This window comes from Lontra canadensis, unplaced genomic scaffold (assembly GCF_010015895.1).
Source record: "Lontra canadensis isolate GAN:19392208 unplaced genomic scaffold, GSC_riverotter_1.0 scaffold16, whole genome shotgun sequence".
Lineage (NCBI taxonomy): Eukaryota > Metazoa > Chordata > Mammalia > Carnivora > Mustelidae > Lontra > Lontra canadensis.
In genome coordinates, this window is record NW_022631010.1 from 17,268,509 (window position 1) to 17,293,770 (window position 25,262).

Consider the following 25,262-nt stretch of genomic DNA (forward strand, 5'->3'; position numbering starts at 1 on the left):
TTAAAAGTTTATTATGGAGTGCCCTTTTTCTGAAACTAATTTTAAAATCCTCCTGTATGATAAAATGAATACTGTCCAATAATCTGCATATGAATTTGCCTTTGTAATAATTCCATTAAATGACTGCCAAGACCTTTTTTGCTCAGATTGTTCCTATAAATTCAGAACATAATGTGTTAGTTGGAAAACATTTATTAGACTTTTTAATGGGAATTCCTGGCGGCATTTCTCAGGGAGTTTCTATACTAGAGTGGCTATTGTAAATGCTCAGGAAAGAAAGAGCTCCCACTGAATAATAATGTGGACTAATCCAGGAGCCCCAATTATATGAGTAAAGGACCACCAGAAACTGAGATGCCAAATGCACTATCATTTGCACTAAGAAACAGAACGGCCTTAGTGTAGAGAAGGAACATAAACCTTTCATCAATCTATAGATAAACTAATGCTCTATGTGTGTGAGGGAATATATCCAATAATAATAGCTTCAAAGCTGGGACTTAGCCCCTGTGTAAAGCTCAATACTTTAATCATTATTTCTAAAAATTTCTAGGATCCTTGTGAATGAAGTATTAATATGACTGTTTTACAGATGAGGCTCAAAATGTTACCCAAAATCACCAGATGGTATATGGCAAACATCAGAGAGAGAACCACCCCCCCACCATTGTTTGTATGCTATCTTCAACAGACACCATGGCATGCCTTTGATGAAGTTTGGAAGGATTATCATATTAATAAAGTGTGAACTCCAAGTCAACCCAAAAGTTAAATAAAATATAGAACCTCGGGTACTTCTATTCCTATTAGGGTAATGTAGTAAGAAGTGATTATAATCCATTTTAAGGAATGAGTCAACTTCATATTATCATTTGCTAGAATTAAGCAAATTGAAGGAAAGTGTCTCAGTTACTTACTTACTGTGTAACAAATTATCCCCAAACTGGGTGGAATATCAACAGCCATTTTATTAGGCTTGCAGATTCTATGTGACAGGAATTCAAATGACTCATCTCTGCTCAATAATGTGTGTATCCTTACTGGGAAAGATGTGAATGCTTGGGGACTGGGATCATCTGGAGACTTCTTCATCCACATGTCTCGTGACTGTGATGGGATGACTCACAGAATGGGCTCAGCTGGGACTGTCCATCAGAGTGCCTACACATGTGCCTTTGGATTCTCACAGCATGGCACTGAGTAACATCCAGAAAGCAAATAGGCAGAACCTGTAAGACTTCTCACCTTTTACTGGTAGTCCCATAGCATCACTTTCACACATTTTATTGGCAATAAGCAAGTCACTACAGCCATCTGGGGTTCATTGGGAAGAGATTTATACTCCAGCTTTTGATGAAGGAGTGGCAAAAATCACAATCCAGAAGACCAAACAGGATGGAAAATATTCTTGTATCCATATTTGGATAACACAGCCCACCACAGGGAATGGGGTCACCTTTATGTTATTTATTTCTGGGCAATGGAGCAACTTGAGGGTAAGAGTCCCCCAACAGGTATAAATTATTATCTTAAACATCTCTCTGGAAATGATTTTAATAAGAAGATACCTCTTTGCTTTGTGTGTACATGTGTGTGATGAAAAGCAAGACTAAAACAATTTGGAATGCCTGGGTGGCTCAGTCAGTTGAGTGTCTGCCTTCAGCTCAGGTCATGATCCCAGGGTTCCCTGCTCAGAAGGGAGTCTGCTTCTCCCTCAGCCTGCAGCTCCTCCTGCTTGTTCTCCTTCTCTCTCTTTCTGACAAATAAATGAAAACAAAATTGTAAAAAAGGAATAAAAGAATTCATTTTTCTGCAGAGCAAATGTTTGTTTTTTTTTAAAAAAAGAATATTCAAATTGTATGGTTTAGGTATAAATATTTTATTAAGTGCATGAGTTCATCCAAATACAAAGAATTAGGAGAGCAAATGTCCTAAATTTTCTATTACCCTGTGAAATGTGGAGTATCACCTATATATGAATAAGAAAATAAATTACCAGTCATAAATATTCCTTACTTACTTTCTACTTTGAAAATCATAGACTGGAACAGTGATATACATGGAACTATTCCTTACTGTGTTATCATACTTTTAAAAATTGAGATAAAATTTACATAGAGTGAAATGCAAAGATATTAATATATAATTCGGTGAGTTCTGACAATGTATACACACCAGTCAATATGGAGAATGCTTCCATTATGCCAGAATCTTCCCTTGTGCCCAATCCAGTGAATCCCATTTCTCAAAGATAATCACTGTTCTGACTTCTTTCATTATTTGTTAATTTTATCTGTTCTTACTATAAATGGAACCACACAGAGTATATATACGTTCATTTTTGTCACTTTTGTTCAGTATAAAGTCTATTACATTCATCCATGACACCCAGGAAGGGAGAGATAATTTTCTTCTGCCAGGTGGAGGTGGTATTTTGGGCTTCCTGCTAGGTCTTAGCTAATACCACCCAGCAGGAAGAAGGGGATTTCCCTGTTATGGCTCCCCAGGTAGCCTCTGTGTGGAATCCAAGATCTCCACAGGGTTTCCACGGACATTGGGACAAGGAGATTTTTGCCACCAGCCACGGATGAAAATCTTGGCTTCTCACTCACCATCCTCTGATGTCACTTAGGTGGGGAATACCTCATTATAACTGGATGTGGGGGGAAATCAGGGCTCCCCATTTGGCTTTTACTGACTGGATAAGGATTGAACCGTGGTTTTATCTGTGGTATTTTGTTGGAATAGGGAAGTTACTATCTTTCTGTCTTACTAGGTTGCCCTTTTGTGATTTTTTTGGCTAGAAAGAACAAACTATTCTGGGGCTTCTTATTGTTGTTATTATGGTTTTTATCTCTTCTTGGTATTTCTGGGTTGTGGCTTCTCCAGCACCTAGTCCAGGATACATGGGGCAAAAAGAAAACGCAGCAAATTCACCACCATGTCATTCTTTGGACCCCAAGGCCTGCTTTCTTCTTTCCACTTTTCAGAGTCTTCTTCTATTTCTGTCATGTACAATGTCCAAGCAATGTCTTTGCTTTCTTTATGCATGTATTTAATACTGGATCTTGATGAACACTAAAGTTAGGAAAAGATTAAAAAGCCTGTGACTTAGAACCATGGTTATCACATGATAAACACTCAGCAAGGAGTAGGTATTATTTTCTTTGTATAATCTCAGTGTCTCTGGAAGTCCAGTCTTCTACTTTTATAAGGCCGGGTGTGCCCAGGTTGGATGATGGAGAGATAGCGAGGGAGTTATATCCCAAGCCCTCACCTCATCCACCAGTGGATACAGGAACTTTCTCAACATGTCTTAAGACACATCACAGAATCATCTGTTCCTGCCTGTGCCTGAAGCTCACTGTACATGCAAATGTATAAACACACATAAAACCTCAGACTTTGGCATATGGATGAGGGCAAACAAACTTAGGGCCAAAGCATACAGGCTCTGAAGATCTTCTTGGAAGGATATGGAAAGAGATCTTCTTCAGTTCCTAAGAAGTTGGTAATTTTTGCCTACAAGTGTTTGACCTAAAGTTCTTCCATGAAAAGATGGTTCTCCACACAGTTTATTTGTAAAACAAGACATTATACTTTATATGGTGAGTCTTTGTAATCCTATTCTTGGTGACAGCCCTCTGATCAGCTAGTATAACCACATGGAAAGACTTCAGATCTCCTAATTCCAAATATTACTCTAGTTTATCTCCTTCTGCTTATTATTTATGACATTCATATACATTTCAAGTGCTTGGACAATTGACTAGTTTGTACTGAAATATATAGGCAGGCTTTGTGAAAAGTGGAAGTGGCTCTCAGTCCTTAGATTCACAGGCAGTTCTGAATGGGTAAGTAGTTATCCTTACAAAGTGTTTTGTTCAGTTATTGCTAGTTCTCAGGTCACAAAGAGTCTGTCCTATGGGACACTACTGGAAAACTCTATCGGAGCTGTTCCAGTTGCACTATAAGCACCCTTTAGACAAACTGCATTTTCCTAGCCTTATTTTAGAGTGTTGCCTTTCATGTTTTTAAAAAAATATTCTGGACATAATATTAATTAATTGACTATTTTAGCCACTCAAGCAGACATTTAGCCAATACCATCTATTTATTAACAGTACATACCTAAATTTCCTGGCATGACCCAATGCTATTTTTTCTGGTTTATTTTCTGTTTTGTGGGCTTTTTTTTTTTTTTTTAAGTGCATAAGTCAGTGATTTTGGTATACTCACAGGGTTGTACAATCATCACTAGCACTATCTAATGCTAGAATTTTTTCATCACCTTTTTAGTAATTAGTCTTCATTCTGTAGCCTACCCCGTCTTTGGCAACCACTAATCTACTTTCTGTCTATATGGATTTACCTTTTTGGGACTTTTTTTTTTTTAAGATTTTATTTACTTATTTGACAGACAGAGATCAGAAGTAGGCAGAGAGGCAGACAGAGAGAGAGGTGGAAGCAGGCTCCTTGCGGAGCAGAGAGCCCGATGCGGGGCTCGATCCTAGGACCCTGGGATCATGACTTGAGCCAAAGGCAGAGGATTTAACACATTGAGCCACCCAGGCACCCTGAGACATTTCTTATGAATGGAATAATACAACATGTGGCCTTCTGTGGCTGGCTTCTTTCATTTACCATAATGTTTTCAAGGTTCATCCACATTGTAGAATATATCAGTGCACCATTCCGTTTTGTGGCTGAATAATATTTCATTGTAGGGGATACATTTGGTTAGTTATTCATTAACTGATAAGCATTTGAGTTGTTCTCACTCAAGGGTTATTGTAAATAATACTGCTATGGACATTTGTGTACAAATTTTTGTGTGGACATACATTTTTTGTTCTTTTGGGTAGATACCCAGGAACAGAATTGCTAAGTCATATGGTAATTCTATATTTAACATTTTGAGGAACTCTCTGCTTTGCAAAGTGGCATTTCTACCTCTATTGTGTGAGGATTCCAGTTTCTCCATAGATTCATTAATGCTTGTTATTGTTTATCTTGATTATAGCCATAGTAGTGGCCATGAAGTTTTGATTTACATTTCCTTAATGACTAAGGATATTGAGCATCTTTTCATGTACTTACTTATTGGCCATTTGTATATCTTCTTTCCAACCATTTCTTATCCCTTTTTGACCCCTCCGAATCTATTCAAAATCAAGTTACTATTTAGCTTTTCTTCTTCAGTTTGGCTGGCTCATTCCTTGGCTTAACTCTGAAATATGCTTTCTCCATTTGTTTCTTTCTTCTCACAATTAATGTATATGCAGCCTAATCTTTTTATAAAGAATTTCCATAAAGGCCTCAATTAATGTCATTAATGTTTTGCTAACACTTGAGAATGAGCTCTTCTTACTACAATATTTGTGCAAAATCTGCTTATCTTTGTAGCTTTTTGTGATGACTTATAAGCACTAAAATAGAGATTGGACAAGACAAGATTTTCTTTTGGATTGTATGCAGAGAAACATTTGAAAGTACAGATTGTCATCAGGGTGTGAGAGACTGCCAGGTATATTACAGGCCTGGAGAGGCTACACAGGTCAACAGAACAACATAAGCCAAAGATCATAGCTGCGGGTGCCATTGATATGCAAATACGTTTGGCAAAATCAACTTCAGCATCTTGGGTGTCAAGTCAAAACTGAAGCATCAGGTTATGTGTAGAATTTTGGTAACAGAGCTACAGGCTGCTACTTTTGCTATAGACCAGTAATTCTCAACATGTGGTTCCTAGACCAGCAACATCAGAATCACCTGGAAATTTGTTAGAAATGTAGATTCTTGGTCCCCAGCCCCACTCCATCCCAGACCTACTGAATCAGAAACTCTGGGAGTATATCCCAACAACCTATGGTTTAATAAGCCATCTAGATGATTTTGATGTACTCTTAAGTTTGAGAACCACCCACCCAGACTTCTATGAGGTACCAAAGGAGAGCATGGTCTGTTGACCTAGCAAAACTTTAGCATTTAGTGAGGGTACACAACAAGGGCATAGCTGTAGCCAAAAGTAGTATCAATAGGGAGGTCTTCTTGCCAAAGGAATCATCCTCCAAGGCCTCTTCTCTTCTAGTCAGGAGCTCTAATACAGACAGAGTTCACACAAGGTAGGAAAATTCATGGTAAACCAAGTCCATTAGAGTGAAGGAGGGTCAGTGCATTGGCATGGGAGCACCTGGAGTATGGTATTAAGTAGATTGTTGGCTCTTTCTGTTCTAAACCTTATTCCTTGAGCAAAGGCATTCATACAAGTTGGCAAAAGCATGTCCTCGAGAATAATGAGGAAGATATCAGTAAAAGTAAGTGGTTTGGAAGAAGGTCTATACATCTGGTAGGCCCATAGAACTTTCACTGGACTGATTTAATAAAGCCAGGTTTATCACAGCCTATAGATACAATCAATCCACCATGTGCTGGACAGAAGGATGTTCTTTCTAACATAAGAAAACTCCAAGGGGAATTTTATTTTCTAACAACAGGAAAAAGCTTTTATTTCTCCTTTGACCTTTGTGCTTTTTCCAGATCCCTGGCCAGGGCCAAATATGGCTTCATTGTTCTCTAGCTCTGTTCAGTACAGTGGTGACTGGAGCCAGTGAGAGGAATGCCACCATATGCTTCCAGCAACCCCAACTTCGGCATTTCACTAGAATCTAAGTGATGGCTCTGAGGACATCTCATAGATTCCTAAGGAATGGATAGATTCTTAGGCCCAGAGTATACATTTCAAAAGGGACCAATGTTGTCTTCAAGAAATTCTATAAATTGTGTTTGTATGTCTTTTGTGACTGTTTTCTTCTCCATTTAATAAGAATATTAAAAGACAAGAAATAACAGGGTGTATTTGGTTTAATCCTATAGAAACTTTTGTAGTGTGCTATCAATAAAATTGTCAATAATAATTCCATTAGAAAGGTTAATTTTGTTGTTCTTTATTCTTTAGGGTTTTTATTATACAGCAGTGTTGAACACACTGTTGCAGTTCATTTACTGTAGTAGAGAACTAAGATATTAATCTTCCAGAATGAAATAAGCAGTAAAACTTAAAATTCTATCCAAACATGTTATTGATATTGCCTTCTGTGTATACAGAATGCTGCACAGTAAGGGTATTTCAGAAAATAACTCAGCTGCTTGATGTGTTTCTGCTTTAAACACCTCTGGACAGCTAAGATTATAACAAGGCATAGAAATCTAATGTTCAGGGTAAAAATAAATGTCCCTTTTAGATGGAGCACTTAAAGTGGGGTTTGTAATTAATGTGTAATAATTGGGTATCTGAAGACAACACTTCAAATTTGAATTATTCTTTTTCTGGTAAATGTATAATTCATTTTTATTTGAAATGTGTAATATTTAGAGGCACCTGGGTAGCTCAGTCATTATGCATCTGCCTTTGGCTCAGGTCATGATCCCTGGGTCCTGGGATGGAGCCCCACAATGGGCTCCCTGCTCAGCAAGCCTGCTTCTCCCTCTCCCTCTGCCTGCTGCCCCCCGCTGCTGTGTTCTCTCTCTCTCTGTCAAATAAAGAAATAAAATCTTTAAAAAATTAAAAATAAAATGTACAATACTTATTAAAAATGTGGTCTAAAATGGGTCTGGCTTGGAACAATGTTCTCATCAATTCTAAAAGAAACACTATGAAATAGCTAGAATGATGTAAATAGATATGTTTTCAGTCATGAAAATACTGAATATATTCCTTTTTTTCCTTTTTTTTTCTTATGTATTTATGTATGTGTATATTTTCAACTTGGTACCATAGCATATGCTGCTTTATCATGTTAGAAAAATAAAAACATACCTTTTAAGATGAAAAAAGCTGAATTCTTAGCAATTTCTATAATTTAGTTGTTAGCTACAGGAGGAATACATTCCTTGTTAAAATGCCTCTGCGAAATTCAGTCAACAATTACATCACTGATTTTTTTTTTTTTTTTACTTCTTTGTTTTATTTATTTTTTTCTTATTAGAGGTACCCAATCAGTCCTGCTAAGGGATTGATTGTCCTCATTAGAAATAAAAATGTGATGAAAATACATATAGCTTGTATAGATTTATAGAGATATCATGAAGAAAGTGTGAAGTTGTACATTAAGTAAGGTCAAGTCCACTAAGAGCTAGCTATTAATAAATCTTAGCCTGGACAAAAAAAAAAAAAAACAAAAAAAAGGATTTATATCCAGTAAAATAGTTGGTAGAGAATAGAATTATATATGATACGTGTAGAAGTTAGAGGAAGGTTTTCCTATCAGAGAACTAAGTTTCAAGCAAAAGGACACCTAATGGAAAGGAAACAGCTGAAAACTAACTTACTGATCCAGAAATGTGCAGTGGATAACATATTAGAGAGGATATGAAGATAATTGTTAAGAATTCTAGAAATAACAGATAAAATGAGAGAGTAGTTATAACCTCATAACTAAAAAGGAAAAAAAAAAATCCTGTCTTGAAAGAAGCTAAGCAGAATTCAGAATTCCAAGAATAGATAGGAAGTTCCTAAAACTTCTGGAGAGGAAGAGAAATCCAGCTTACTTATGGGAGTATAAAAATCAAACTGGCTTTTTCTCATGGAAGAAGACTTTGAAGCAAAATCTTCAAAATTCTGAGAGAAAAATTAATTGGAACCTAGAGTCATATTTGCCAGGAAACTAACATTCAGAAATCAAAACAAATGAAAAACATTTGCAAATCCAGTGCCTTAGAAAATTCCTAGCTACAGACTATCTCTGAAAGACTTACTCAAGAATGTACTGCAAAAGAAAAAAAGGGGGGAAAAATGAGTTGAAAGAGAGGGCCAGGGACCCAAGTAATAGTGGAAGCAAAGAAGCCAGTAAAAATATAAATTCTGACAAAATTGGTTAATATGAATGGTTATGGATTTTGAGAATGTAATGACGAAATACTAACTACATGTGGAAGATCTTCTAGTTATCCCATGTATGTGCATTGTGAATGCAATTATGTACAAATACAAATCGATCAAGTCAAAGGTTTGTAACCTACTACATGCCAGTTATGGTGCCCAATGCTTTCACTTACAGTACATAATTCATACCCCATATCAAACTTGAGAAGTAAATATAATTATTTTTGCAAAAGAGGAAAAGTAATTTGCCCAGATTCACCAATTTTGTGAGTGGGATTTTCCATTGGGATGTGAATAGTTTTCTTGCTCTTTACTGATATCATCCAGTCTAATTATAATTACATAGGGACCATCCTTTTCTGATAACTCTAGACACACCTCTAAACTATAATTATTTTCCTGCTCATACCAAGCTGCCCATCTTGCACTTCATTTATTTCTTTCATCAGAGGACCTCCTCAGCCAAATTATCTTATCTCAACAGCACCCCATTTCTGAATAAAAAGTGGAATTTTTATTCATTGGCCCACATGATAGTATATTTTTAGAGAATTGGTCACCAGGTGTTATTTATTCATTTACAGGTATTTCTTTCTTCTAAAATCTGATAGTCTTGCTTAATTATCAAAGCTTCCAGACAAATATTTCATTCTTGTCAGCTGAATTACTATGAAAAGTTCACTCTCTCTCTCAGTTGTTGTTTTATTTTGTTCTGTTTTGCATGGTTTTACCTTAATGGTTTCCACTAAATAATCTTGCAGAGGCATATGTTGACCTCTTTGAATCTGAGTCTCACATGAATCATGTTTGAAAGGCTCAGTGATATATTCTCTTCCCCTCATTGATTCTGTGCCAGGCCCAAAGTAGGCAAGAAGAAGAAAAGCTTTAAAAAATAAATAAATAAATAAATAAAAATAAAAAAAGGCTGCCCTGCCATAGGAAAATTCATCATCTTCAACTGTCCATTTATTTTTTCTCTTAGTAATCCTTCTCTAATTTTTTACCTCGTTCTGCACTTGATTTTTATGTTAAGGATAGACTTTTAAGAGGTTTGACTAGCACCACAATAATTCAGGCCTTGATCACTGTTCTGATTTTCCTATTTCTGTCATCCCCTCAGGCACCCAGGGTGAAGATACTGTGAATAAATTCTGACTCCCCCCTTGCTTTTCTCCTACCCGGCTTAAAATTATCATTATGAAACTCTGCCAGTTTACCTTTATGTTTCTTGACTATTTACCTCCCTTTTCATTCCAACCAATCGGTTTAATGTTAAGTGCTCTCCTTTCCTTTAGAAGTTTCCAACTCATTCTGCAAAGGAGTATGAGGAAGTAAAACCATTGTCATGATTTCCCTTGGGAATTCATGATCCTCAAGGATCCCTTTTTTCTTTATCCTGTGATGTCTTAAAGAATTCTTGCTTAAAACGCTGTTATCACCATTTTCTTTTCTACTGGAATCAGTTGATCTGGGAGCAGTCATCTTAGCCTTTCTTCCTTGGGTCCTTGCAAGCTGCTTATTTAAGAAGCGTTTTTCCGTTCTCAAGAAGTTGGTGAATAGAAATGACCTAATCACCATCTCATAGAAGAGGAAAGAGATATAAGCCTAGATTGTAAAGATTGAGCAAAAGTCAAAAATTGCATTTAGTTAAGATTATTCTTTTAAAAATTCTGTAACTCACATAAAAGTTGAAGCAGAGAAATACCATTTCTTAACAAGCCCTGTACATCTGGTTTTCCTTAAATAGTTGAAAGCGATCACTGTTTCTTTAAACTGGAGGACTAGATAAAGTTGCTAGTGGTGTTCATTTTGCATTAGAAAAGGAAATAGTTATATTTAATTATTATATCTGCACAGCAGGAAGCACTAGTGTAGCAGTTCTCAAAGTGTGGTCTGGGGACCCCTCTTTCAGGGGATTTGTGGTCTATACCATGTTCATATTATAGTTAGAGGTTATTTACATGTCCTATTCTCTTTCTCTCTTGAGTGTACAGTGCAGCTTTCCAGAGGCTGCATGACATGGGATAACATCATTTTCCTGATAGTTCTGATAGTTAAAGGCATGTGTGCTTCTGTTTTCTTGTGTGATGTATATATCCACTGAAACAAAAGCTCTTTTTGATCTTCAGTTAATTTTAAGAGAGTAAAGAGAAAAGCTTGAAAACAGCTCCTATCTTGCACAATGAGCCAACCATCTCTGAGAGGCAGATGGGAATGTAGACTGATCTTTTGGACTCAAGCGGTACAAGTCAATCTGCTCATGTTCGTGTTAGAGCAAACACTCATTGTGGAAATGTTCAGTGGAATTATCCTTATTATTTAAATATTTTGTCATTCTTACCCTCCCTTGCCCCTTGTTCATATTGTTGGAGATGAAAGCCACCTCATGAAAAATGTGGCTTCATGGTATAGAAATTTCCACATATTCTTTCTTTTAGAATATATGTTAAAATAATTCTTAAAGTGTTCTGTCCTTCTCATTGTCTTTTCTAAATACAAGTGTTCCTTTAGAAAATTAGGTATAGAGACTTGTGTGGGTGTGTAGACCATGAGAGTGCAAGCAGAATGAGAATATAGGTGTAAATGTACGGAATACCTCTAGTCTAGAGCTGACTTATGAATGCACTGGTCTCTGAGAGAAATTATACTTGGTTTATTTTGATGGAGAGGTAGGCTCATTATACCCAGATGTCACTTTTTAAAGAAATGTGAACAGTGATTCCATTAATTTTAGAGAAGATATGTAGAGAATCTATCATTTTCCATTTTGTCAGTTGAGAGCCAAAACCAATCTCTAGAACAAAGCAAATTTATTCTAAAAATAGCTATATGAAGATGAGGGAAGTGACACATTTTAAAAATGCATTTATTTAATTATCTCTTGCAAAAAAAGGCAAAGGAGTCACCACACTTTTTTTTTCCTCCCTATGGGAAGTCTTTGGAAAGAACCTTGTTGGAGTGTGATGGTGTTAGAGTCTTTTTTTTTTTTTTTTTTTTAATCATCTGTTGTGCACTTATTAGGAAATTTTTGATCAGGCTATGCTGAATCTTTCTGTGAAGAAATAGATTCTCAGTTCCATAAAAATGTATGTTGACTGATACGAACCAGTTAAACTACATTCCATTGTTTGCCCAGTCCAGACTGGCCATTCTACCTCATTGTTTTCTCTAATCCAGTATATCATATCTGATTTATTTAATCACCCACAAATTCACTAATTATCCATTAAACAACTGTTCCCATTGAGTTTTTGGCTTTGTGGGAAACTTAAACATAGATTTGTCATGTTCCCTGCAGTGGAAGCAGGGAGTCTTTACATGAAGACAGGAAACACAGAATCACAGCATCGCAGAATTAGAAAGAATCTTGGAGAACATATAATCATATTTGATTACCTCCAATGACAAGAAATGCCTTGCCTCCTCAGGCAGAATGTTGTCTTATTACAGAGCTCTGACTGATGGAATCTTATTAGTTGTATGTACAGAAATGTTGATATTAAAAGTCATATAAATGGCCAAACATAAATGATACTGGAGACCACAAGAGGAGAAATGAGTTCAGAATTAGTTCATGTAGTAGTGTTCATGGATCACTGATTAAAGTGAAGATAAATACCCTTTGGGTTTTATGGAATGGAAAGGATTTTGAAAGGCAAAGGTGAGGGCTCTCTCAGCACCAGGAAAAGTCTGGAGTCAGAAAAGCACAACACTTGTTTTGTGCAAGTGAATGGGGGCAATTGCCCTATGTACCTGGCGCAGAGTGGATTCTCAATGAATATTTATTGAATAAAGGACAAAATTAATGACTGAGTGAATGATCACAGAAGAGTCTTTCTTGTCCAGACTGGTGTTGGTAAGGAAGGCTGATGACAAGTGAAGGCATGCCATACAACATCAGCCTTTGTGTCCCGACAATGACACACCCCCTGCACATTCTAGTCCTAGCCTAGATTCTGCATTTGTAAAATTACCCTCACCATTGGGGGGAAGAGTGGGGAGGCTATATGGAGGGGGGTAGTGCTGACTAGCTTTCACTTATTTTTACCCATTAAGTGGGATGCTTAAACTCTACTTTCCCCTTGTATCTTAATAAAGTGCTGGTTTTGCATCTGTCTGAAAAGGCTGCAAATTGCTGCCCATCCCTTGAACCAGAACAAAGACCTTATTATTATCTTCCTTGAAAAAGTCATATTGTCTATCTGGACCTCCACCTCCTCTCACCCCTGCTACTGAAGCATTAGAAATGCCATGTATTTGACTCACTTCCTTCTAAGATGTGTTCTCTTTTGGTTCATTCTAAAATGATGTGAAATGTTGGAATTTTGCAGATAATTCAGCTTCCCACAGTCTTTCTGAGACCCCTCTCTGTTGGAAATAACACTATTGTAATGCAGATGTCCCCAATACCCTGTGAAATCCCAAAGATTCTATAAATGGCTGACCACAGGATATCCCTTTTATACAAATTTCAATCTCTGCTATTGAAAATGGACCCTTATATATAGGGATCCATTGAAACAGGAGACTGTCTCATCAGCAAAATCAACCTTAAATAGATTTTTGGCAGAAGAGGGGAAGCTAATAAACTATTAAAGATAAGCTTTGCCCTTTTCTTCCTTCCTTTCTTTCTTTCTTTCTTTCTTCTTTCTCTCTCTCTCTCTTTTAATATAGAGGGTAACATTTTGGTAGAAACTGCTCAAATAATATTTGATAATTTAAACCTCACAATTTAAGCTTAAAACCTCACAACTTTAAAGTCAGTGAAGCATGAAACGTATTAGCAGCACATGATGTCCAAAACATGGCAATATCATCACATTGTCATGTAAAAATGGGAACAAACTTCAGCCTGAGCTGGGTGTATTCATTCAAGCTTTGGCAGTGCATTCGGTATGCCTTTATCGACTGCAAAATGCAAAAGTTGTTTAGCTACTCCGTACTTAATCTTAGACACAGACATCTTATTTAGGGAACTATAACTCCCAAGGAGGCTAAGAGAGATACACCAAAGCTCTTTTGTAACTAAAAACAGTGAAAAGAAATGGTTAATTCACAGACTCAAAGGAAAATGGGCTAGAAGATAACACTGTAAGTGGCAGTTTGTCCCAAACTTATGCAAAGAGCTGGGTGACTGTAGTCTTTCTGGACATAGAAAGATATCCATCATGCAGCTGAAGAAGTGTGTGAGCAAATAATCCAAACTTAGAAACCTGCAGGGCAATGGTTGAAGTACATTCTAACTGATGTCTGCGGCAGGTTGAAAAGGAACATCTTATGTACAATTGATTGTTTCTTGAAATACAACAAAAACAAGCTTTGAAAATGTGTATATGAAAACATTGACCTATATGGAGAGAAAAGGCAGCATTTACTTTGTAATGCTATGAGGTGGTAATTCAATTTCCTGTTTACTGAACTTCAAGTGTGCTGTTTCAGGTCATAGATAGGTGGTGCTTATCATATAAATTGGCCAATAAGATTTACAAATAATACCTTTAGTGCTTGGATAGGTGGTTGTATCTTTAGAAAAGAAAATCAATTTAATTCCACACATTGGTTTTCCCCTTAAAATTCATGCAATTTGAATATGATTGACAGGGCACAGCATCATTATGCAGTCTGTTAGATGGACCGATTATGCTTATGAATACAAGAGTGGAGTGAATGAAAGCAACATGTAATTGATTCTACACCCGTCTGACTGTTCATTAACAGTTTGAATGTAGCACAGTCACTTCTCAAATGGAAAATGATGCAAGCCACCTATATGTGCTCTCTCATTTGTTTTAAAATTCATTATGCTAATATTTTTTCACAGAATGTTTTCGCTGATTTTCTTTCTTTCTTTTTTTCCCCCCAAGGATAAGTCTGATTGAATCTTTGTAAATAATTCTCCTGCTTTCAATACTTATTTGGCATTCCAATCACACATTTTTCAGTTTACACTTTTGGAAATGAAAGCATGCTCTCCCCTGCACCCCCTCTAAAGAAAACCTATCCTAATCCCCTTTTCTGTGTAGTTCAGACTAATTTCCCAGGATAAAATGAATTGGGGGAATGCAAGGTGGTGGTTATAACTTCAAAACAAAAGAGGTGATTTATAGACTGATTGATTTCTGAAATAGATGAGCAAAAACAGCTTTCATTTGTCTTGCCACACTTTTAGTGTGATAGAGCACAAAAGGGCCTGCCATCTCATTTTCCATACCTCTTCAAGGGCTTGCATTTGAAATGTTGATTAAATGTACAAATCACATGGCTTTTTTCTCACCTTTCCTCACTTGTATAAGAAAGGACCTCAAATGTATGAAGGCTCCCTTTCCTTTCTTGAATGAGAAGATGGGCATTTTGGGGAAATAGCATTATTTTATTGCTCACAGGGAGATATGATGCTGATTCTATAACAGCCATCCCTACCCTTTCCTTTGCCCCCAGCTTCCTGCCAGATTTGAGTATAGAAGAAGCAAAGAAACTAGTGCTGGGCCTGGCAGTTCTATGCCGGAGCTACAATAACACTGTGATCTCCAAATTAGATTGTATTTACAATTAATAAATGTATTAATTCAATCTCTCTCCAGCTCTGATTTTTATTAAATCAACAGCTGACTTATTAAAATAATAGGTCTGAGAAAACACTGGAAATAGTTTGTTTTTTTTTTTTTATGGTGAGAACTTTCAAAATTTACTCTCTTAGCTGCTTTCAAATATGCAATATGGTATTATAAACTACAGTCACTGTGCTATATATTACACACCAAGGCCTTATGTATTTTATAACTGGAAGTTTGTACCTTTTGACCCCCTTCATCCAATTCTGCCACTCCAACCACTAACTCTATCTCTGGCAACCACCAATATGTTCTTTGTATCTATGAGCTTGGGTGTGTTATTATTGTTTTGTTGTTTTAGATTCCACACAAAAGTGAAATGACATGGTGCTTGCCTTTCTCTGTCTGACCTATTTCACTTAGCATAAGGCTCAAGGTCCATCCATGTTGTCAAAAAATGGCAGGATTTGGGGCTGCCTGGGTGGCTCAGTGGGTTAAGCCTCTGCCTTCAGCTCAGGTCATGATCTCAGGGTCCTGGGATTGAGTCCCACATCGGGCTCTCTGCTGGGCAGGGAGCCTGCTTCCTCCTCCCTCTCTCTCTCTCTCCCTCTCTGCCTACTTGTGATCTCTCTTTGTCAAATAGATAAAATCTTTAAAAAAAAATGACAGGATGTTTTTTCTATATTATGGCTGAATAATTATTTTATGGCTGAATATTAGTCCACTGTGCATATACAGACCACATTTTCTTTATCCATTCACCTATTGGTGGACACTGAGGAAGTTTCCATGTCTTGGCTATTGTCAAGAATGCTTTATGAATATGGGGGTGCAGATATCTTTTTCAGCTCATGTTTTCATTTCCTTCAGATAAATATTCAATAGTGGAATCACTGGATGTTATGGTAGTTCTAGTTTTAGTTTTTTTGAGGAATCCCCACACTGTTTTCTATAATAGCTATGTGGAAATAGATTTAGTCATGTTGGCTTTTTCTATGGTTTCTAATATATCTACTACAAGAGTTTTTAATTAAAAAACATGCTGGGGAGCCTGGGTGGCTCAGTGGGTTAAGCCTCTGCCTTCGGCTCAGGTCATGATCTCAGGGTCTTGGGATTCAGCCCCACATCAAGCTCTCTGCTCAGAAGGGAGCCTGCTTCCCCGTCTCTCTCTCTGCCTGCCTCTCTGCCTACTTGTGATCTCTCTCTCTGTCAAATAAATAAAATCTTAAAAAAACAAAACAAAACAAAACATGCTAACCAAAACAAAGCCCAAGTGTCTGGGAAGTCCTGAGATGTGGCCATTATAAAATATGTTCATAAATTCTTTGCTACTCCTACCATCAAGAGGAGGGGTTTATGTGTCTACATTTGAAATGGGTGGGATTGTGCGATAGTTGCAACCAATAGGGATAGGGGTAGTGATACTATGCAACTTCCAAGGTTGGGTTATAAGGGTGACTTAGCTTCTACTTCTGGTACACTTGCTCTTAGAACCCTGAGCTGTCATGTGGGCAAACTGACTACTCTGAGGCCACCATGTTGTGAGGAAACCCAAACTAGTCCCTATGGAGAGTCCCTGAGACTATATGAAGAGGGAGGGATGTCAGTCCAACTCTTAGCTGCTTTATTGCCACCACTGTTCCACTACCAGCCATGGGCTGACTGCAACCATGGGAGACACCCTATACCAGACCCCCTAGCTGAGCCCTTTCAGAATTTCTCACCCAGAGGAACCATAAGAAATAATGAAATGGTTGTTAACCACTCTTAAGCCACCATATTTTGGGGTAGTTTTTGTTTATTTTTGTTTTGTTTCAGGAAGTGTTGTTTTTTTGTTTTTATCCATAGCAATACCTAACCAGAATCTGAGTGTGTACAAACTATGAGGTAAAAGCAATGGGATTCAGGATAAACATGCCAAATTTTGTATATACAGATGTATGTCATTTCCTTCAATTAAATAGGCACCTTAGGAAAACTTTATCTATAATCACATTGCCATTGTGATATTGTATCTCCCCAAGTTGATGTACAACTTTGGACATTTTATTCTCCCCCTCTGGTTCCTGAACAAGGGAAAACAGATGAAATTTTCTATATTGTCCTTTTCATTTCCAAAAATTCTTAGCTACTATTCAAAATTCTTTGATTGCTGAGATACCTAAGATGTATATGCCTGTACTACATTTCCACTATAAAGTATCTAAGATTCAATTTGCATATTAAGATTGTAGTGAAATATTAAAGGTAGATATTAAACATATAGGAGAAAAATTCCCTTTTGTCCACCATTGGTACCATACTTTTATCTGAAAATAATTACTTTACGTAAAGAGATTATTGAGAGTAATAAAATAAGGAAAGATATACCTAGTGGAGTCATTCTGTTAAATCCCTTGGAACTGTATCTTTTTCAAGAATTTTTCATATTTACAATGATGTAAGATCATCTTTATAAAGCACAGTAACAATCTTTGAATGTCGTAGAGATATGGTAGATGGGATCCAGGAACATGGTTTAATTAACCATGTACCCTTTGTTTTAATGCTTTAATTAATTGTTGAGTAGGTAATATATTCATATAATTTGAATGTAAAAAAGTATAACAGACAAACATTGAAAAGTCTCCTTCCCATATTTGCCTTTATTTTTGCATTTTCCATCATGACCCTAGTAGGGAATCACTGTAATTAAGTGCTTGTTACTCCTTCCAGAGTTGTTTTATGCAAGTATTAGCTAAAAAAAAAGAAAGTATATTCTTTCCTTCACCTGTGGGATATTTTTACACTAATGGTAGCATATTAATTATACCTCTCCACATTTTTTTACTTAGCAATATATCTTCAATATATTTCCAAAACCACATGTAAATATCTTCATTGCTCTTTTTACAGAAACACAATATTTCATTGTATAAAAGCATAATTATTTTACTAGTCCCTATTGATGGACACTGAGGTTGCTTCCAATCTTTGCCTGTCATATACAGTATTATAGTGAATGACCTGTATAAATGCCATTTTGCATATGAGTAAGCATATTATCTAGGATACATTCCTAGAAATAGAACTATTGGATCAAGAGGAGTCTACGTTTATAATTTTGATAGGTACATAAAACACTGTCTCTGGGGATGGGACCAATTTGCACTTTATTTGTATAAGCATGTTTGAGAAACTTGAACCACAAGTGCTGCTCATTTATCTGCACAAGAATGAATTAGACTACTCAGAATCTATAGGTCTATTCTTAATAGGCAAACAGGAGAGGAATTGAATTCAAAGAATCTTAAAGGCCATCTTATTCAACTCCTTCTTTTAACTTGGAGAGGGAAACCCAAAGAGGAGAGTGACTTGTCCAAGGTCACACAGCTAATTAGTGACAGATGTGGGGCTTCTGACTTTTAATCAGGCCTTAGGACTTAAAGTGTGGTATACTTTCCATATCAGAACAGATGATGACTGTCGTTTCTGCCTGTGTGTATAAGGTATCTTGGATATTGCTGCTGTTGGTGGTGGTGGTAATTGAGCTTCTATATGCACCAGAAATCAAATTAAACACTTCTGTTTACATTATCTTATTTATACCAAGGAATCCACAAATTCATGTGCAAGTGAAAGCATTATCTATGGATTGAATGCATTTATCTCACACATATGTATCTATATCAAGATGCTATTGTGTTCAACAAAATGTAAATTAGTGCAAAGACTCATTGATGTTGTAACAGCTGTTTGTCTCAAACTTGTTCTCCATCAATGGATTTTGAAGCTAGTATTGTGAAAAGGTAGTCTGTGATATTTTTGATATTAGAAAAAGGATCCTTAATACTCACAAAACTTGCAAGCCACTTGTTTAAGGTCTCTTGTAACTGCCCAGGCATCATTTTGTTCTCCATCTGTCCCTGATACCAAGGTAAATGTTAATGAGGCCACACATCACAGAATAAACCACAGAGATCATCTAAGCAGTTGATTTGTTTTGCAGATAAGGAAACCAAGACAGGGGCCAGCGAAAGGGTGGCTTCATCTGGAGCACTTGGCAAGTCAGGGCTGGAGCTGGAATTGGAAGGCAGACCCCTGAATGAGTTTTATAATGGGAAAAGAGGAACTTATCAGTGTGGAAGAATCACTCCTAAGTGCTATGAACAATTAAAATAATGAAGGAAATTTACTTTTGGGCCTCACATTGATTCACCTTCAGCTTTGTGGATCTGAGAGGTCATTGTGTTGGTCAATAATAACACTTGATCTTGGATGTTGTAAGTTTAATATAGAGCATAAAATACAGGGATCGATATTTTGATGTTGAGGAGAAGGCTCATTGATTGGCTGTTTGTCTTCAGACTTTTAAATTAAATGGAGAACTGAAGAAATGTAAGCAATAGCTTTTCATAAATCCCATTGAAGTTATGTGGACAATGATGTCTACAGGGAAAAGCAAAGAAAAAGGATTTTTTAAATGTCACCATTTTCTCCTTTTATGGACTCTCTCTCTCTTTCCTCTTCCCATTAATGCCCCTAAGCCCTGTTTTTACTTGGCTCAAGTAGACACATCTGTATGACCCCAGATAAGAGGCACTTATTCTTGACCTTCTCCATCCATATTATAAGGAATCCAAGCAACAATACCTTGTTGCTTCTTTATGTATTAAGTATTTGAGGTACAGAGGCATTTGGAAACAAGGGAAGAAAACAAAATAAAACCCATGGATTTGTCCTTTAACAATGGCAGTGAGGGTACTGGAGTTGTCCTGGCATAACATTTCCCAAAGGTAAATTTGTGGGAATTTAGTCCCTTGAAGTACTCTGTAAAACATAGTTTTTAACAGTCAAATGTATTCCATTCTGTATCCCCTCTGGTTGAGATTCATAATCCATTGTTGCATACTGAATGTCCTGAAAGTCCTACACTAAGGTAGCTGTTTTGATTTAATTTCACCCAGTGATTCCCAAATGTAATTGACCTTTAAACCCACAGCTTATCAGGGAAATGTTGTTCTCTAGAATCCTGTGTTGTTACTCTACAGCTTCTCTCCCTTTGGATTCATTGGGGGATTTAGAATCTTATAGCTGGGCACGAACAGGTAGTCATGAAGGGGAAAATGAAGTAAAGCCATGCACAACCTTCCTTCTTCACGTATTCTAGCGTTTGGTTCAAAATGGAAGCTAACGTGAAATATTCAAATAAAAATTCACTACATCTGGAAGAGAACTTGCATTGCTTCAATAGATACAGCTCTTATGTGTTACTCTATTATTAAAAAAATGATATCACTGTGTGCTGGGTTTTTGTTTTGTTTTGTTTTTGTTTTTGTTTTTGCTAGACATAACCTAATCTCCCTTTGTCCTCTCCTATGTTATTGGGGTTCTCACTTTAAAGCAACATTGGCCTGTGCAAGAACATCTGCATGAACTCGCTGGTGATGTTTCTGCCTATTTTGATCACAAGATATCATCTTTAATATTATCTGACAAGGGTTTTAATCAACATTTTGAGGATTTCTCAAACATCAGATAATACCCTCAGTATTCTGAGTATTTAGTAGTCTGAGTATTTAGTAGGCAGACAACAAAGATTTTACCCTTAGGGACTTATTTTCTGCCATTTAAATTTCCTATGCAATTTAAGACTGTTCCATAGTCTCACTTTTGTGATGTGTTCTTATCTTGTCATTGTTGTTGAAATGAAGTGGTACTGATTGGACAAAGCAAATGATTTCAATTCATTATAGTAATCCAGTAATATTAGACCAAAGTTGTCCTTCTGATCAAACATGATTAGTTGTTGTTACTTACATCGATGAGATGGGCAAATAATCCAGATTAACAGCTAAGACTGGAAAACAGATGTTACAAGGCATTCAAGTAATTTGGTTTATGATTTGAGTTCTCTCTTGTGATCCTTACAGACTTTAAAACTGAAACAGTTCTATTTCATTATGTTCCTAAGTGAAAAAATTTATGTGTGTAAAGGTATTAAAAAAACACAATGACTGGTTTTATGTGCCCCCCCCCAAAAAAATCTAATTCTGTGTTTTAAATATAGAGGTTGAAAGTATAGATTGCTTTTTGAAAGTTTTAATATAGAAAACAATAGAAGCTAGGTAACTATTAGGGACTATTATGCCTAGCATACCTCATATATGTGAGGATTGGTAGGTTGCACTTTAAAATTGGTAGAGATGTTTTAAAGTTATTCCTTTTAGGGTTATTACTGATTGTTACAAATTATCTTGGCTCATTCTCAGAAATTTGCCCCTTTTTATTGTGTACAATGCCCGGAACTATTGTCTTATTTATACGTAAAGTGATGTGAAACATTGGTTCTTCTTTCCCATGTCAATTCAGAACGGTCATTTTGCAGGCAATTATTTCTCAGTTTATTTCTCACCAAGGGTTTGTCTTTTGCCAGGGTGCCAATTATTCACATCTTGTATTATAATCTGTCTCACTAGGATCTGACCAATAACAATGAAATAATTTACTGGTAGGGGATGCCCTTTCACAATTATCACCTTCCTGGGCAACTGCCTACTTTAAGAGGCTGTGCTATATAAAATCTTCTACCAGAGAAGTATTTGCATCATCAATAATTCTTAGCTTGCTCATCGCCAGGCTCCAGCACAAATATCTACAATAAATAAAGCACCATTTATGTGAAAAGTGAAAAATACCTTGCTTATGCTATTTCTCCTTCCTTTTGCATGTGCAGATGTCATCCATACCGTAGGACCAATAGCCAGAGGTCATATTAATGGTTCCCACAAGGAAGACCTTGCAAATTGCTATAAATCATCTCTGAAGCTGATGAAAGAAAATAACATCCGATCAGTTGTAAGTTCTTTTCTGTTTCTTATTTCTTATTCTTTTCAGCCTTTGTATTTGGGAAAATAATATCATCCAAAATGCAGTAAGAAACCATTTTTGAAATTCAGAAAACTAAAGTTAAGCTTCTCAGTAAGTGATGTGCTACTGGCTATTATAACTCCACTCTTTTGTGTGCCCTAAATATTTGCTTAATTGTGTGTGATGTTTTGGGGGTTAAAGCTATAGAACCGTACAACTGGAGCCATCTCACCTACTTTCTTCCATCCATAGTGCCGTTACCTTTTGGAGAAAGGGTGCATGTGGGCATTTTAATTTAAAAGTTGATGCCTATTTGGGTCTTCTTAAATTAATAGTCTGTAGCTGGGTATGCCACATCCCTTCTAAATTTTATCAATTTAGACTGAGAGAGTTCAAAAATGTGGATCTAATCTATTTCCTTACCAGTAAGCTGGGATGAAAGGAAGTCTCTTTGAGCTGGATTTGGGAGTATTTATTCACCTGCTTTTCTTTTGCAACATGTCCTACATTTATTACATCTCAATTACACCAGGAAAACAAAAGTATGAGAAAAATGAGAGTGTAAATACCCAAAAGTAAGTTAATTTGGGCAGAATCCCTGGGATCTTTTCACATAGATTATAACCTTCGTGGAACTGTGGGGCAGGAAGATAGTTTAACCCTTGACTTCTTAGCAGGCTGAATGGATCGACATTACTTAGGAGGTCACAAAAGCGGAGGTTTTATTATTTGCATGAAGGAGCACTGAGAGTCAGACACATTTAGATAACCCTAGTTGGTTGCTGGACTTTTCAAGCATAATTATAATTTTGAAATGCCTTTTTCAATGTACATTGGTGAGTTTGCTTAAAATAACACTTTTTTGCAAGTTGATTATACAATCTTTTAAATCTTTGCTTAATTATTAACAGAACATAATATTTTATTTCACTCTTTGATTTTTAATTTTTTTTTCTTTAAAAATGAATCAATAAGTAAGATCCCTCTGTCTTAGAGGAGAAAACTTGAGTTCAAAGAGAATGGAGCAAAAGAAACTATTAAACTTAGTGGGCTGATTCTGTTTTTTTTACAGCAAAATAAGGAAAATCAACCCAGGTGTGCACATTTAGGAATAATTAAAATTTTATCACTATGGCATATTGATTATAAAGGCAAGGGACTGAAGTGCTTGGAAAAATGGATAGGTATAGAAGTTTCTAGTTTCTCAATTCTATATAGACCTTGAGACCTGAAAAGAATTAGCTAATGAATTAGCTAATGAATTCACTGGCATAGCTAATGATTCCTTTTCTAAAGCCAAAAGAAAGTAAGAAGATGCTAGCCCACTAGAAATAGTATAAAAACAGCACCCATTCTTTTAATAGGAAAAAAAAAAAGTCTCTGACGATGATGATCTTAAAACAATCATATCTGCTGTTATATTACTTGCTACCATTAGGTAAGGAGTGGGAGAATTATGGACTAAGTTCAATTTACTTTTGTCAGATGACCTACAGATGGACTAAAGCAATGCTCTAATCATCTTGAGATTGGGATTAGGTCTATCTAAATACTTTGGATGATGATTTTGAGGGGTTAATTACATCTTACTTGGTGCTAAGTTAGTCAATGATGCTAAACCGAAGTCATTTCAATATTAATAAAAATAAAAATGGAGGTGGAAAATATTTGCAAAACATGAAGCAAGATGTCCAGTTGAATGGATTTTCTGTCAAATGCCTTGTCTCTTATTCATACACAAAAAATCTATTTTCCTTCCTTCCTCCCTTCTTTTCTTCCCTTTTTCCTTCCTTCTCTTCCTCCCACCTACCTTCCCTCCTTCCCTTCCTCTCTCTCTCCCTCCACAATCTCTTCTTTCCTCCCTTTCTCCCTCCCTCCCTTCCTCCCTCCTTTTCTCCCTCCGCACTCTCTACTTTCCTTCCTTCCTTCCTTCCTTTATTAAAGAAGGAAGTGGGCTTTCTATTTTATATGGAATATCATGTTCGACCAATGTTAAAAAAATTACATTGCTGATACAATCAAATCCTCATTATGTGGAGAAAATGGAAAATTCTTAGAAACTGATTACAATTGGATATATGTTTTAATGTATTGGCTTATACTTTGTGTACTTATTATAATAGATGGGGGAAAGAGGGTTGATATAAAAAGCCTGGCTATTAAGGTGGAAAATAAACTTAACTTGAGCTCATTTATATACATGTCACAGAAAATTTCTCATAAACCCTTTTACCAGAGCTGCTTAGTGTTTGCCTTACCAGTTGTCACGTGTGACTATTGATAAGCCATGTCAATATTCTGTAGTCTCAGTTTCCACCTACAAAGAATAAGCAAATTATTAGTGTTATCTCCGATCTATCTAATTCAAGAGGCTGTTATGGGGATCAGTTGAAATAATGGATGTAAGATATTTGGAAAAATGTAATTCTCTATAAAACTCTTTGGCAATATTACTTCAAGTATAAGTTATTTTCACATTTTAGGATTTGGCAAATTTAGGAGATTGAGATCATTCGCTTTGACATCTATTCTGAAAACCAGACCTCTAGACATTTATCATGTCATCTCTTGATTTTGTTCAACCAGAAATAAATTATTATCAAGTATTCAGTTAGTATATTTATAAAAGAAAAACTCATTTTTTTTCCCTCTCCTGTGTAGGGAAAAACCTTGTCCTTCCTCATTACGCATTTATTCTTTGTGATGTCTCCTTTGCTGTTCACACAAAACATTTGGTCACCAAATTTGTGGAGGTTTCTCCTCATACCTTGTAATTCTCTGGGACAGCAGCTGGGTATCCTACAATTTAATGCAATTCTGACACTATCTACTTGAAGATAGCGTCAGATCCCCTAGGTTAAGGGCTCAGCTCCATAAGGTTACCTATTCCCCAAACCCCTACACCTAAACCCTCCAGATGCCGGTAGCAACCTTGGGTTATCACCTATGTTTCTGAACCAGCCAGCTATAGATCTAAG

At 36.4% G+C, this 25,262-nt stretch overlaps 1 protein-coding gene across 1 annotated transcript in view; it reads left to right on the top strand.

The window, feature by feature from the left end:
• The window catches only part of MACROD2 (mono-ADP ribosylhydrolase 2), a 1,923,023-nt gene that overhangs the window by 1,144,347 nt on the left and 753,414 nt on the right, over positions 1 to 25,262 (top strand). The window contains exon 6 of the mRNA XM_032859215.1: positions 22,151 to 22,272. Coding sequence (XP_032715106.1) covers positions 22,151 to 22,272 — 122 coding nt within the window. The remainder of the gene's footprint in view (positions 1 to 22,150; positions 22,273 to 25,262) is intronic.